Raw genomic sequence first — 16947 nt, forward strand, 5'->3', positions numbered from 1 at the left:
GCAGCACTGTCCAGTTCAGTGTAAAATCTCCCAAGTGCTCTCATCTCGTCTCATCTCATCTCACAACAGCTACAAACAGCTTATTAAATCTCTAGCCTGGTTCACTCTTCTACTCAGTTCCCTGCCTCACTGAGCAGAGCAACACCCTGCCTCCTGTTTCATGGGAAATTCACCCTCCTGCTCCAGCTCACCGCCCCTTCAGCTCCCAAAAGGAGCTCACACGCATGCACACAGCAAACTCGGTTCATTGTGTGGGAGGAAAGGAAAAGGAAAGGAAAGGAAAGTCTTCTTTTCTGCAGCTGGGGTTGCGACATTCTGTGAAAGACCACAGAGAATAAACATACAGTCGGCTATGACCGCATGCTGCTGACACTTAAGGTATTTTCAGAACCAAACGTCCTGCCATATTCCCGGCCGCAAAATGAACATCAAAGCCGATGATAGCGTCAGATATTTTGCGAAGTGCTGATATATAGATCTGCTACCTCGACTTTGTGTCGTTTTCTGTTTTTAGTTGCAATGTTAAGTAAGGGCTGTGCTATTTTTGGATACGGAATTTGTGTGGATCTGTGAGCAGTGCCTCTAAACTCTATAAAAGGGCTTTTGTAGCTTTAGAGACCTGGTCCGATTGTAACACTTCACATTTAAAACATTTGTGAAGTGGTAGCTCTGAACACATTGATAAGCAGACATAGCTCATTTGGGTTAGTTGAAATGCAATGCATTAATAATTGTTATACAATGCAATTTAATTAAAAAAAAAATTATTTATGCATTTTCTTCCCTTTTCCTCCCTTTTTAGCGTGTCCAGTTGCCCGATTGTGTCATGCTTCCTCTCCACCAATGCCGATCCCTGCTCTGATTGAGGAGAATGAAGCTAACCCACGCCCCCTCCGACACGTGAGCAGCATGCCATATGCATCTTATCACCTACCCTTTGACGAGTGCAGTGCAGCTCAGCGTTGTGTACGGAGAGACACACCCTGAGAGCACTCTTTTCCCATCTCTGTGCATGCACCATCAATCAGCCAGCAGAGGTCGTAACTGCACCAGTCATGAGAGAGAGACCCCATCCGGCTTAGTCCCGCCCATATCTGAACAACGGGCCAATTGTTGTTCATGTGGCCGCTCAGCCTAGCCAGCAGGCAGAGCTAAGATTCGATACGATGTACCAGATCAGCCACCTGAGTGGCTAAACACAATTTTTTCCCCTCTTTTTCTCCAATTTTTTCCCCCAAATTTTCTCCCCTAATCTAGTCGTATCCAATTACCCTGATTGCGTCACGCTTCACCTCTACCGATACAACCCTCCACTGCTAACTGAGGAGCTTCGCAACTGACACACGCCCCCTCTGACACGTTTTCACATGCACAAGGTGAGTTCATATGCGGATCAGCCTTGTGCACGGAGAGCCACACCCTGATCAGCAATATTCCCCAACCCTGCGCAGGCATCACCAATTAGCCAGCAGAGGTCGTAATTGCACCAGTTATGAGAAACCATGGTCTGGCTTACCCACCCTGTAAACAACAGCCAATCGTCGTTCAGCCGAAAGGCAGAGCTGAGATTTGATCTGATGTATTCAAAATCCCAGTTCTGGTGTGCTAGCGTGTTTTACCGCTGTGCCACCTGAGCGGCCTAAACACACAATTTTAAATTGAAATTTCTAGAAGAGTTTTAAAAGAGCAAACTTAGGACCCATATTGCTGTGCAGAAACCACTCTACCAGCTAAGTGCCAACATCTGGTCCTAGTGGCTAAATATATGGATATAATTAACCTTCTCTCATTGCTCAGTGTGTCTTCTCACATGCCCATGATACCTTGTACAACATTAAGTTTCAGACCCTTATACCTTGTGTTTGTATTGTAGATGTCCCTGTGTCAGCTTTGGGTGGTTCTGGAGGATTGGTATTCTGTGATGGGGTGGATGTGAGCACTTGTGCGCCCAGTGGTGGGCAAATTTCCCTTATGACCAGAGATGTAGGCTTATCCTTACTTTCCTGAGCAAGTCTGGAGGCCTAAAACAGGATCAGAAAAGAGAAAAAAAGATGTTGGCCAGGGGCAAAGAACAGGAGAACTTTTTTATTTAGTTTCAAAATGATTTAAGTCGAGTTCAAATACATGTGGAATATTCATAGCATTCATGAACACAATGTTCTGTTATCAACTGAGTCCAAAATATGTACCCTAGAGAGAACAAATCACACAGATGGTAAGATATTTGAGAAAAGATTACGCAACCATGTCATCATAGTGCAGTTTAACAGTGAAATAAATAGTTCAGTTAAACCACATCTGTTTGATTTGAGCAGACAGATGACTTTGATTCATACACGGCTGGTCATTAGTGTGTCCCGTCTGCGATTTTCATTCAGTAAAGATGGAAAAGAAGCTACCTGGTTTTGTGCAGGCTGAATCTGCAGGTTGATGGCTGTAAGCTGGACGGGTTGAAGTCTGGGCTGATTCAGGCCCAAGTTGTGGCTCACTGTGGAATGGAAGATGGTGGCCTGTTGGCTTAGTGCTGATCCCTGGCTGAGGGCTGGTGGTTTTGGCAGGACCGAGACAGGTACTCCTGCTGGGGAGCTCTGGATGGGACTCTGAATGCTAAGCGAGGTAGGCTGTGGGTGGGGCTGGATGGAGGCAGTCTGTAGTAATTGGGCTTGCATTCGTGGAGTGGGTGGAGGTTGAAGGATGAATTGTTGAGAGTGCTGCTTGATCAGGGCTTGGGGTTGAATCTGGGCGTACGCTGGTAAAAACACACACATGTAAACATTTTAATACCGAGAGTGTTACACAAAGTATCAGTTCTATCAGTTAAAGTGTGCATAGCAGCAGAACCATACGGGCAAAACAGGAGTGCCTGAAATAAACTGATTATAAATAATTTGTATCAATTCATTCATTATTATTATTTTTTATATTTTGTTTATTTATTTTCTCCCCTTTTTCTCCCTTTTTAGCTCGTCCAATTGCCCGATTGCGTCATGCTTTCTCTCCACCAATGCCGTTCCCCGCTCTGATTGAGGAGAATGGAGCTAACCCACGCCCCCTCCGACACATGGGCAGCAGCCGTATGTATCTTGTCACCTACACTTTGACGAGTGCAATGCGGATCAGCCCTGTGTACGGAGAGACACACCCTGACGGCACTCTTTTTTTCCGTCTCTGTGCAGGCGCCATCAATCAGCCAGCAGAGGTTTGCATTAGTTATGAGAGAGTCCCTATCCGACTTTAATGTCCCACCTCTATCTGAACAACAGGCCAATCGTTGTTCGTGTGGCTACTCAGTCCAGCTGGCAGGCAGAGCTGAGATTCGATATGATGTATTCGAGATCCCAGCTCTGGTGTTCAGCGTGTGTTTTACCGCTGCGCCACCTGAGCGGCTTTATTGATTATTATTTATTGACTGCTTTATCCTGATCAGGTTACTGGTGGGTCACAAGGCACAAGGAATACACCTTAAGCTCCTGTGTCAGGTGTCGGAACTACCTGCATGAAAAGCATGCCCAGCTCTTCACAGACAGTTAACTGTGTGTATATGAATGTATGTATATGGTCTCATCTACAGGGGTTGGACAAAATAACTGAAACACCTGTCATTTTAGTGTGGTAGGTTTCATGGCTAAATTGGACCAGTCTGGTGGCCAATCTTCATTATTTGCACATTGCACCAGTAAGAGCAGAGTGTGAAGGTTCAATTAGCAGGGTAAGAGCACAGTTTTGCTCAAAATATTGCAATGCACACAACATTATGGGTGACATACCAGAGTTCAAAAGAGGACAAATTGTTGGTGCACGTCTTGCTGGCGCATCTGTGACCAAGACAGCAAGTCTTTGTGATGTATCAAGAGCCACGGTATCCAGGGTAATGTCAGCATACCACCAAGAAGGACAAACCACATCCAACAGGATTAACTGTGGACGCAAGAGGACGCTGTCTGAAAGGGATGTTCGGGTGCTAACCCGGATTGTATCCAAAAAACATAAAACCACGGCTGCCCAAATCACGGCAGAATTAAATGTGCACCTCAACTCTCCTGTTTCCACCAGAACTGTCCGTCGGGAGCTCCACAGGGTCAATATACACGGCCGGGCTGCTATAGCCAAACCTTTGGTCACTCGTGCCAATGCCAAACGTCGGTTTCAATGGTGCAAGGAGCGCAAATCTTGGGCTGTGGACAATGTGAAACATGTATTGTTCTCTGATGAGTCCACCTTTACTGTTTTCCCCACATCCGGGAGAGTTACGGTGTGGAGAAGCCCCAAAGAAGCGTACCACCCAGACTGTTGCATGCCCAGAGTGAAGCATGGGGGTGGATCAGTGATGGTTTGGGCTGCCATATCATGGCATTCCCTTGGCCCAATACTTGTGCTAGATGGGCGCGTCACTGCCAAGGACTACCGAACCATTCTGGAGGACCATGTGCATCCAATGGCGGTGCCGTGTATCAGGATGACAATGCACCAATACACACAGCAAGACTGGTGAAAGATTGGTTTGATGAACATGAAAGTGAAGTTGAACATCTCCCATGGCCTGCACAGTCACCAGATCTAAATATTATTGAGCCACTTTGGGGTGTTTTGGAGAAGCGAGTCAGGAAACGTTTTCCTCCACCAGCATCACGTAGTGACCTGGCCACTATCCTGCAAGAAGAATGGCTTAAAATCCCTCTGACCACTGTGCAGGACTTGTATATGTCATTTCCAAGACGAATTGACGCTGTATTGGCCGCAAAAGGAGGCCCTACACCATACTAATAAATTATTGTGGTCTAAAACCAGGTGTTTCAGTTATTTTGTCCAACCCCTGTATATATATATATATACAGTGAGGAAAATAAGTATTTGATCCCCTGCTGATTTTGTAAGTTTACCCCCTTACAAAGACTTGAACAGTCTATAATTTTTATGGAAGGTTTATTTTAACAGAGAGAGACAGAATATCAACAAAAAATCCAGAAAAAAAACATTAAATAAAAGTTATAAATTAATTTGTATTTAATTAAGGGAAATAACCAGCAAGAACCCCTACCAACCAGCAAGAATTCTGACCCCCACAGACCGGTTATGTGCACAAAAGGCACACAAATTAGTCCTGTCCCTGTATAAAAGACTCCTGTCACAGAATCAGTTTCTTCCGTTCAAATTTCTCGACCACCATGGGCAAGACCAAAGAGCTATCAAAGGACGTCAGGGACAAGATTGTAGACCTGCACAAAGCTGGAATGGGCTACAAGAGACCACTGTTGGTGCGATAATTCGAAAATGGAAGAAATACAAGATCACAGTCAATCGCCCTCGCTCTGGAGCTCCATGCAAGATCTCACCTGGTGGGGTAAGAATGATTCTGAGAAAGGTGAGGTCAGTCCAGAATTACACGGGAGGAGCTTGTCAATGATCTCAAGGGAGCTGGGAGCAGAGAAATGCTGGATATGATCCCAAGAACACCATCCCCACCGGGCATTTCTCTGCCTCCAAACACGGCGAGTGGAGTTGATGCCAAAGAGCTCAATTTTGGTCTCATCTGACCATATCACATTCTCCCAAGCTTTCTCTGAATCATTCAGGTGTTCATTGGCAAACTTCAGACGGGCCTGTACATGAGCCTTCTTGAGCAAAGGGACTTTGCGGGCACTGCAGGATCTCAATCCATTACGGCGAAGTGTGTTACTAATGGTTTTCTTGGTGACTGTGCTCCCAGCTCCCTTGAGATCATTGACAAGCTCCTCCTGTGTAATTCTGGACTGACCTCACCTTTCTCAGAATCATTCTTACCCCACCAGGTGAGATCTTGCATGGAGCTCCAGAGTGAGGGTGATTGACTGTGATCTTGTTTTTCTTCCATTTTCGAATTATCGCACCAACAGTGGTCTCTTTCTCACCAAGCATCTTGCTGATGGTCTTGTAGCCCATTCCAGCCTTGTGCAGGTCTACAATCTTGTCCCTGACGTCCTTTGATAGCTCTTTGGTTCTTTGGTCTTGCCCATGGTGGTCGAGAGATTTGAACGGAAGAAACTGATTCTGTGACAGGAGTCTTTTATACAGGGACAGGACTAATTTGTGTGCCTTTTGTGCACATAACCGGTCTGTGGGGGTCAGAATTCTTGCTGGTTGATAGGGGATCAAATACTTATTTCCCTTAATTAAATACAAATTAATTTATAACTTTTATTTAATGTTTATTTTCTGGATTTTTTGTTGATATTCTACATAAAAATTATAGACTGTTCAAGTCAGCAGGGGATCAAATACTTATTTTCCCCACTGTACGTATATATATATATATATATATATATATATATATATATACATATACAGTGTATCACAAAAGTGAGTACACCCCTCACATTTCTGCAGATATTTAAGTATATCTTTTCATGGGACAACACTGACAAAATGACACTTTGACACAATGAAAAGTAGTCTGTGTGCAGCTTATATAACAGTGTAAATTTATTCTTCCCTCAAAATAACTCAATATACAACCATTAATGTCTAAACCACCGGCAACAAAAGTGAGTACACCCCTAAGAGACTACACCCCTAAATGTCCAAATTGAGCACTGCTTGTCATTTTCCCTCCAAAATGTCATGTGACACGTTAGTGTTACTAGGTCTCAGGTGTGCATAGGGAGCAGGTGTGTTCAATTTAGTAGTACAGCTCTCACACTCTCTCATACTGGTCACTGAAAGTTCCAACATGGCACCTCATGGCAAAGAACTCTCTGAGGATCTTAAAAGACGAATTGTTGCGCTACATGAAGATGGCCAAGGCTACAAGAAGATTGTCAACACCCTGAAACTGAGCTGCAGCACAGTGGCCAAGATCATCCAGCGTTTTAAAAGAGCAGGGTCCACTCAGAACAGACCTCGCTTTGGTCGTCCAAAGAAGCTGAGTGCACGTGCTCAGCGTCACATCCAACTGCTGTCTTTGAAAGATAGGCACAGGAGTGCTGTCAGCATTGCTGCAGAGATTGAAAAGGTGGGGGGTCAGCCTGTCAGTGCTCAGACCATACTCCGCACACTACATCAAATTGGTCTGCATGGCTGTCACCCCAGAAGGAAGCCTCTTCTGAAGTCTCTACACAAGAAAGCCCACAAACAGTTTGCTGAAGACATGTCAACAAAGGACATGGATTACTGGAACCATGTCCTATGGTCTGATGAGACCAAGATTCATTTGTTTGGTTCAGATGGTCTCAAGCATGTGTGGCAGCAATCAGGTGAGGAGTACAAAGATAAGTGTGTCATGCCTACAGTCAAGCATGGTGGTGGGAATGCGATGGTCTGGGGCTGCATGAGTGCAGCAGGTGTTGGGGAGTTACATTTCATTGAGGGACACATGAACTCCAATATGTACTGTGAAATACTGAAGCAGAGCATGATCCCCTCCCTCCGGAAACTGGGTCGCAGGGCAGTGTTCCAGCATGATAATGACCCCAAACACACCTCTAACACGACCACTGCTTTATTGAAGAGGCTGAGGGTAAAGGTGATGGACTGGCCAAGCATGTCTCCAGACCTAAACCCAATAGAACATCTTTGGGGCATCCTCAAGCGGAAGGTGGAGGAGCGCAAAGTCTCGAATATCTGCCAGCTCCGTGATGTCGTCATGGAGGAGTGGAAAAGCATTCCAGTGGCAACCTGTGAAGCTCTGGTAAACTCCATGCCCAGGAGAGTTAAGGCAGTTCTGGGAAATAATGGTGGCCACACAAAATATTGACACTTCAGGAACTTTCACTAAGGGGTGTACTCACTTTTGTTGCCGGTGGTTTAGACATTAATGGCTGTATATTGAGTTATTTTAAGGGAAGAATAAATTTACACTGTTATATTAGCTGCACACAGACTACTTTTCATTGTGTCAAAGTGTCATTTTGTCAGTGTTGTCCCATGAAAAGATATACTTAAATATCTGCAGAAATGTGAGGGGTGTACTCACTTTTGTGATACACTGTACACGAGGGATCTTCAAAAAGTTTCCTCACTTTTATATTTTGGATGGAAACAATGAGGGTGGGAGGAGTAGTAATTGGTCATGTCTAAGAGACTGAGAAAGAACTTATAGTCTGGATTTAGCGCCATCTGATTTCCACCTTTTTAGACCCCTTAAAGAAGCTTTAAAGGGAAAAAGTTTTTCATGCGATGATGATGTGAAAGCAGTAATGCATCAGTGGCTACTTGCTTAGCCAACAACATTTTTTGCAGATGGCATTAAAAAGTTGGTATGACGCTGGGAAAAATCATCGGAAGGTGACTATGTAGAAAAGTGGTGTAATTTGTTTTTGAAATTCTTAATAAATAGTTTAAAAAAGTGCGAAAACTTTTTGAAGGACACATATAAAGGGACCTCTGAACCTTTGCCCATAACGTCTTTGGAAAGTGTTGATTGATATTGTCACTGTTGCATCGCCAGATCACGATGAATAAATCAGACTGACGACTGGCTAAATTCAGTTTCCCTAGTAATTTCACATGTTGACCTTTGGTTTGTTCTCTTGAATGAGCACCAGTTCTTAAACTTGCACTATGCTGTCACAGGAACGTGCACTTATTGGTCAGCCGCTTCACTTTCATCTTTCGTAGCTCAAAGGCAGCAATTATATATATATATATATATATATATATATATATATATATATATATATTATTTATTTATGCATTTTCTCCCATTTTCTCCCAATTTAGTGTAGTCAATTTGTCTTCCGCTGCTGGGGGATCCGCGATTGTAGTCGAGGTGGATGTATTGCTGCTCATGCCTCCTCAGACCCGTGGCCAGCCTTTAACAAAACCCTTTTTCACCTATGTACTCTGCACAGGCATGTGCATAGCACACAGGCGTTTGAAGACCCCACCCACACAGTCCTGTCATTCCGCCCTAGCAGAGACGTGTCTGCTGCAGGCACTACCAATCATGTCCGCTAGATGGCGCCCAGCAGACCGGTGGCAACGGCAAGTGTCTAACCAAGGAGTTCAGAATCTCGGCGCTGGTGTGCTAGTGGAATATTCCGCTGCGCCACCTGGGCACCTAGCAATTTTTTAAATAGCCTTTTTTACCAGTTTATCTCTGAAAATTCGGCAGGTAAAATTATACAGTTTATAACCTTTCAGTAAACACAAGTTCATTTAAATTCTGTCTTTAGTGGTAAAAAAACATTTTATCTTGTGTTACAATTTCGTTCTTTGCTGCTGTTGATGTGGTTGTCACGGTAACCTATACTGTATATATGAAAGATTACAATGGCCTTGTTGTTGTGTCCAACAGTGAAAGAATTTTAAAAGTTGATCAACATTGGTCAACACTAGGCCGCTCAGGTGGCGCAGCGATAAAGCACCAGAGTTGGGGTTTCGAATACATCGTATCGAATCTCAGCTCTGCCTTTCCGACTGGGCTGGGTGGCAGCATGAACAACGATTGGCTGTTATTCAGGGTTAGAGGGTAAGAAAGTCAAATCATAGGTCCTCATAACTGGTGCAACTGCGGCCCCTGCTGGCTGACTGATGGCGCCTGCACAGGGCTGAGGAATAATGCTGATGGGGGTGTGGCCCTCCATACACAGTGCCTGTCAGTGTATGAACTCAACTCGTGCAGGTGAAAAATGCAGTCTGTACTGACTGTACGTGCCGTGCCGGAGGGGGCGTATGTCAGTTGAGAGGCGTCCTCAGTCAGCGGTGAAGGGTCGAATCAGTATAGAGGACACAATCAGGGTAATTGGACCATTGGTCAACACTAAAGTTATGGGCAAAGGTACAGAGGTCCCTTTGAATTACACACTGTTTGACCCTGATGATTGACCCTCTGTGAAGCTCTATCCTGTTTTTTCTAGATTTTTTTTTTTACTTTAACTGAAATGCTCATCTGTTTTAAATATAACAACTGTATCCAGGAAATGGAAATCACAACTGTTTCTGTTTGTAATAGGTGTGAAGCTGTGCAACACGCTGGAAACCAGGCTCTACTGTCCGGCAAGAAATCACACAGTTATAAGGTGCATGCCAGAGCATACCAAATGGTTTTAATACCATTTGTTTTTTTAAATGGGATGTCTAACAAGCTCATGGTCAGGTCCAAATCCTTTGGCTTTATAGTGTATTTGTCCCTTACCTTGTATGTAAACTGTAGCAGTGTTGACAGGCTGAATAGTTACGTGAATTAAGGTGTCTATGCGAGAGTTTATGTGGATGGATATGTGGGTGGGTGTGTAGGGAACAGAGGGGCATTTTGTCTAATGAATTCTGGATATAAGCAGCAGAGCTGTTGGTCACACCGAGCTTCTCTTAATAACAAACAGAATAAAGATGTAAGGAGGAATGTAGTTCTCTCTGAACAGCGTGGGATAGTGGATTCAGATGACTCAGTCCAGATGAATTCAGTACTTCCCATCCCCTCTCTCCTCGTCTCTATTTTCTGTCTCTCTAACACATTCATATTTTTTATTTTATGTGCTGATGAGTTAATCCCTTTAGACTGCAGAACTCAGCCCTGGAAAACCCCAGACTTTCCATGCTTTTTTAGCTCTGGCTAACGTTATAAGCTGCTACTATGCAATTAACAGAAAACATTAAATATCTTGAAAACAAGATTCTGTATGCAGTGTGTAGACCTGTGTACAGAGTTTACTTTCCATCTCTCCCTACAGCATTTTTAAACCAGTTTAGTACGTTTTTAAATATAATCAAACAGATCTAGGAGCCTCTTTACATCTTTACCTGTATGTACAGAATTTTTTATGATTACGCAAACTGGAAATACCCAATATTATCCTGCCATCTGTTAATGTCAGGTCAGGCCGAGTGATTTAAATACCAAGGACATTTAGAGTTGGTCTGTGTCCTGTGTCCTAATTATGTAATACCCATTGTTTATACACAGTATTTTAGCTCTAGCCTTAGAAAACGTAGCATATTAATAGCTAAATGCACAAGTGAGATTTTAGTATACAAGAAATTTGATAAATCATTTTTAACAAAACCTGGGTGCTTTGGTGGCACAGTGGTAAAATAGCCCACTACCACTAGCCCACTGCCGCTGAGCTCTGGAGTTCCAATCTAAGGCTTGCTGTCAGCCGGTCTGGTGTCTGCCTGTGATTGGTATAATTGGTCAAACCCCAGGAGATAAAGGGGTTTGCCAAAAATTAGCTATTGGGAGGTGCACTTTGTCATTGTGCTTCCAGTTCCAGTCCTAAGCCCTGATAAAAATAGGGTTGCATCAAAAAGGGCACCCAGCTTAAAAACTGTGCCAAGTCTGGTATGCGGACCAAGTGTATGGCAATCCTTAAATTCAGGGGCAACCAAAAAAAAAGAAGAAAAAAAGTGCTACATTCATTTGCACCCATAACTATAGCATTTGTTTTAAAAAAAAATGCACAGAAGGGAGGATGATTCAATTGCTATTATTATTATTATTATTATTATTATTATTATCATTATTATTATTATTATTATTATCAACATTATTATTATTATTATCAACATTATTATTATCAACATTATTATTATCATTATTATCAACATTATTATTATTATCATTATCAACATTGTTATTACTATTATCAACATTGTTATTATTATTATTGTTATTATTATTATTATTATCAACATTATTATTATCATTATTATTATTATTATCAACATTATTATCATTATTATTATTATTATCAACATTATTATTATTATTATCATTATTATTATCAACATTGTTATTATTATTATCAACATTGTTATTATTATTATTACTATTTTTATTATTGTTATTATTATTATCATTATTATTATTATTATTATTATTATGTATGAGTTGTCATTTTTATTTTTTATTTTATTAGGATTTTATCGTCATGTTTTACACACTTTGGTTACATTCATGACAAGACAGGTAGTTACTGGTTACACAAGATTCATGAGTTCAAGTTTTTAATGTCAAACACAGTCATGGACAATTTAGTATCTTCAATTCACCTCACTTGCATGTTTTGGACTGTGGGAGGAAACCAGAGCTCCCAAAGGAAACCCACACAGACATGGGGAGAACATACAAACTCCACACAAAAGGACACAGGCTGCTTCACCTGGGAATTAAACCCAGGACCTTCTTGCTGTGAGGCGACAGTGCTACCCACCGAGCCACTGTGCCGCCTAAGTGTTGTTTCTCTAATTGTCATGTTTTGCTATTGCTATTGAGAACCTAATTTTAAGAATGCTTAGCAAGCTAGAACAATACTGTACCTAAAAAGCCATAAACAAAAAGTGGTAAATAGAAAATAAAAGCGGTGGCCAAAATAAATAAAAAGCTGCTGGAAAGGCCAGCTCCCCTTTGAGAACCAGGCCCCTGACCCCAACCCTTGTAAAACTACACCCATGATAGTAATTGAAATGTCATATGTCCAAAACAATTGGAGCCACATGTTCCCTCCCTAAAACCACTCATGGTGTTTTATATTAATTTTATATTAAAGTTTCACTGTGCCAGTTTTGAAATAATTGAAATATAACCATAAACCATAAACATGGGCTCGTATTTCAAAATCAGGGAGCTAGCAATGTGGTGTTCAAAGAGCCACATCATTTTTTACCCCATTTAACAAATTAGACTGAATGCATCACTCAATCACCAGGAGCTCTATGGGCTGGGTTTGGTACACTAAAGAAAACAAAAAACACACATCCTGGTTGGGTTGTGACTCTTCAGGACTGGAGTCAGACACCCCTGAGGTATGGCATGTTTATAAAAAGTGTGATAGGCACAGAAGAGGAGTCAGGTGGCACCACACATTGGGGATTATTTGGATGGTCTTACTGTACACCTGTGGCTCAGCATAAGGACTTAACAGGTGTAAACAGCACAACTCCTGAGTCCCTGATTGTGTTTTTGTTTGATGTGTAGTTTCTCATTAAACTGTCTCTTACCTGGTGCAATAAGGGGCTGAGAAGACGTGACGCTGCGGCTCATGTTTACCGCCCTGGCCTCCGTCTCTCCTCCATTCTCCGGCTTCCTCCCTCCATCTAAAGAAGCCGCAGAGAGTCCAACCTTCCCTGCGATGGTCCCTGAGCTGGAGGCACTCTGGCTAGTCTTGATGAGAGGAGTAGGCTGGATCGTGACAGGAGTCTGCTTGAGACTGAGGGCCTGCAGACCAGCAGACTGAGAGAACGATGCTGCCCCCTGTTGACTGCGAATGGCAAGATTCTGTACCTAGAGACACATTCAGAGAAGGACATGTTACAGGGGTATCCAGCTTCACTCGTAAGGCCCAGTCCAGCTCAGTGCTGTGATTTCTGTCCTACTGATTAAATGTTCTAGCTAATTAATCAGGTGAAGCAGGTCAGCTATGTGCTGTTGGATGGATAGTGTGTTTGTCTTTAAACACACACTTAAAAACATTCCCTATGCCTAATCAAATGTTGTTGGCTTCACCAGGAGGGCACCGCTTTGTCCTGGTCAGGGTTGTGATGCGTCTGGTTTCCCCAGAATAACTGGGCGCAATATAGTAACACAACCCAGAGAGGACGCCAATCCCCACCTCCACCCCCTCAAACAAAGCCAATTATGTTTGTATGTAGACGCTAAATTGACCGAACTGCTGGGGATTCAACCACTGGATCCCAGCGGTAGTGAGCTACACTGTGTTCCAAATTATTATGCAAAAAGTGTTTAGGAGTGATAAGGTAAGAATTGTTTTGTTTGTCAGTTAAACTCATTGATGGTGATGTGTGTCAGGGCTCTTTATATCACTGAAAGCAATTGCAGACACCTGTGCTAATTAGTTTGGCAGGTGTGTCCAATTAAAGGCAAGACTACTTAAGAAGGCTGTCCCACATTATTAAGCAGCCTACATTTTCAGCCAAAATGGGAAAGAAAAAGGATGTGTCGGCTGCTGAGAAGCAACAAATTGTGGAGTGTTTAGGTCAAGGCATGACTACAATCAACATTGCCAAGACACTTCATCGTGATCATCGCACAATCAAGAAGTATGTAGCTGATTCAGAGCACACACGTGTGCGTGCTGATAAGGGAAAATTGAGGACTCTTTCCAACAGGCAATTACGTCAGGTTAAAAGAGCAGCTGCAAAAATGCCTTGTCATAGCAGCAGACAAGTTTTTGAAACTGCTGGTGCCTCCAACGTCCCCCGAACAACAAGATGCAGGGTCCTTCAGAGGTTTGCAGCTGTGCGTAAGCCATCCTGTCGACCTCCTCTATCCACTGCACACAAGCAGAAACGGCTCCAGTGGGCCAAACAATACATGAAGACTGACTTCAAAACTGTTTTGTTCACCGATGAGTGCCGTGCAACGCTCGATGGTCCAGATGGATGGAGTGGAGGATGGCTGGTTGATGGACACCCCATGCAAACAAGGCTACGGCACCAACAAGGAGGAGGTGGAGTAATGTTTTGGGCTGGAATCATGGGGAGAGAGATTGTCGGCCCCTTTAGGATCCCTGAAGGGGTAAAGATGACCTCCATAATGTATGTGGAGTTTCTCAAACAGCACTTCCTGCCATGGTTCAAGAAGAAGAACCGTGCATTACGCAGCAAGATCATTTTCATGCATGATAATGCACCGTCTCATGCTGCAAAGAACACATCTGCATCTCTGGCTGCTATGGGCATAAAAGGGGACAAACTTATGGTGTGGCCCCCATGCTCCCCTGACCTCAACCCCATTGAGAACCTCTGGAGCATCATCAAAAGGAGTGTCTATGATGGCGGGAGGCAGTTCACATCTAAGCAACAGCTCTGGGAGGGTATTCTGTCCTCATGCAAAACAATTGAAGCAGATACCATCCAAAACCTGACAAATTCAATGGACGAGAGAGTTCAGAAGCTCCTTTCGAACAAGGGGTCCTATGTGCAAATGTAACATCACCTAGAATAAAGTTTTGACTTGAAAACTGTTTGATTTCAGTTTGTAATAACCTGCTAATGCTTATAATTTCACAAATGACCATTTTTTTGTTCTTTATAAAAATGAAAAGGTTGAAAACTCTGCTGTGCATAATAATTTGGAACATGCATTTTGAGTGCATTTTGAGTGTTTTATTTTTTTTTAAAATATACTGTTATCATTGGCAGTTTGTTCAAAAACCTTTCAATTGTACTCTAATAGTTGATGACTGGAAAATTACAATGACTGCAATTCATATAGGTAATTTTGGAAAATCTGAGAAGATATTATTTGCATAATAATTTGGAACACAGTGTAGAGTAAATAACCGCACTAATGCATAACTAAGCCTTAGAACTTGCAAAAAGTAAGCATAAAACACAGAGAAAAAGGTGAGAACAAAGCAAACCTCCCAACAAAATAAAGCCTATCACTTATGTAAACAGAGAGACGTGCGTCAGCTAGTGGACAATTACTAAACTACTGGTGTTGGTACACTTCTTGCTGGAATTTTAAACAATCGGATATGACGTTTGGTTTTCCAGATCTTGTCTGTTGTCTGCTCAGGTGGCGCAGCGGTAAAAAAAGACACGCTGCAACCAGAGCTGGATTCTGAGTACATCGTATCAAATCCAGCTCTGCCTTACCGGTTCAAGGCTGAGTGGCTGTATGCGCAATGATTGGCCGGTTGCTCAGTTGGGGGGTGGGACAAAGAACCGGATGTGGGTCTCTCTCTGTCATAATGCGATTACGACCTCTGCCGGCTGATTAGAGGCGCCTGCACAGAGATGAGGAAGAGCGCCCTTAGGGTGTGTCTCTCCGCATGCAACGCTAGGTGGCGCCAGACTCATCAATGTGTGGGTGGCAAAAATGCATCCGGCTGCTGCCCATGTTTCGGAGGGGATATGGGTTAGCTTCGATCTCCTCGGTCAGGGCAGGGTTCGGCATAGACAGAGAGGAAGCACGATGCAAACTGAATAATAGGATGTGCTAAAGGGGGAGAAAAAAAAAAAGAAAAAAAAAAAAAAAAAAAAGAAAAAATCAAGGTTCCACTGTATATATAATAATTGTAACACAAGTGCATGGTTGTCATCTGCATCAGAAACCTCAGATAGCAGGACAGTGGTTGCCTAGTCGGTAGAGCTGTAGGTTATCAACTGGAAGGTTGCGAGTTGGCATCCCGGCTCTGCCATGCAGCCAGTGTTGGGCCTTTGAGCAAGGCACTTAAACCTCATGGCTCTGGGGCACAGTACAATGGCCATCCTTGCGCTCTAACCCCAGCTTTCCAAGAAGCTGGGCTATGCAAATTAAGAGTTTCATTGTACTGTACATGTGTATATGTAAATATGACAAATAAAGGCATTCCAACTAGACTATCCTTAGAATTTTTTTGCATGTTCATAAATAAATTCAGTCTGTGCAGTGTGTTGGGATAAAGCTCAGAAAGATTTATATTGTACCTGTGCAGATGAAGCGTTACTGGCTACACTGGCATCTGACTGGAGAGCAGTCACGGTAGCTGTAGGAGCGAGGATGAGCTGTGGTGAGAGAGGAACAGCACGGCCGAGACTCCTGGCTACATGAACCAGGTTACTTTGCTGAGCCTTCAAACAAACACATAAAAAAAAGATCAATTATGTTTAAGATTTTACTCTGATCATCACTGTCACTGAAATACAGCTAAACGAAATTTTTTAGGGTTTTAGCTGCTCCTGCATAGGAGTCGCCACAGCGGATCTTTTTTGGTTTGCATATCTGATTTGGCACGGTTTTTATACAGACTGCACTGCCTGACATAGCACAGAGCTGCACTTAGAGCATGATGAAAAGTGCATCTCTTAAGGGCTAGTTTGTTCGGACAGCCTCCTCGATATAACCAGTCATGTCTGTGCAGACACTTGACCGGCCGATAGCACAGCTGAGATTCAAGATTAGCAGGCTAGAGCTAAACTGATTAAAATACAATAGATTACATGTTAGTGGTTTGATTACTAGTGGTGGTACTCAAAGCTTCCACAGGGGGTACTTCAGGAGATCTTGTCATGTCATTATGCAGTCAT

The 16947-nt window shown here is 43.0% G+C and overlaps 1 protein-coding gene across 1 annotated transcript in view; it reads right to left on the reverse strand.

The window, feature by feature from the left end:
- Window positions 1–16947, reverse strand: part of phc2b (polyhomeotic homolog 2b (Drosophila)) — a 40891-nt gene that overhangs the window by 12083 nt on the left and 11861 nt on the right. Inside the window, exons 5-8 of the mRNA XM_062996610.1 lie at window positions 16348–16491; window positions 12913–13195; window positions 2400–2749; window positions 1856–2021 (exon numbers count right to left, since the gene is read on the reverse strand). Coding sequence (XP_062852680.1) covers window positions 1856–2021; window positions 2400–2749; window positions 12913–13195; window positions 16348–16491 — 943 coding nt within the window. The remainder of the gene's footprint in view (window positions 1–1855; window positions 2022–2399; window positions 2750–12912; window positions 13196–16347; window positions 16492–16947) is intronic.

The sequence above is a fragment of the Trichomycterus rosablanca genome, chromosome 6, assembly GCF_030014385.1.
Source record: "Trichomycterus rosablanca isolate fTriRos1 chromosome 6, fTriRos1.hap1, whole genome shotgun sequence".
Classification (NCBI taxonomy): domain Eukaryota; kingdom Metazoa; phylum Chordata; class Actinopteri; order Siluriformes; family Trichomycteridae; genus Trichomycterus; species Trichomycterus rosablanca.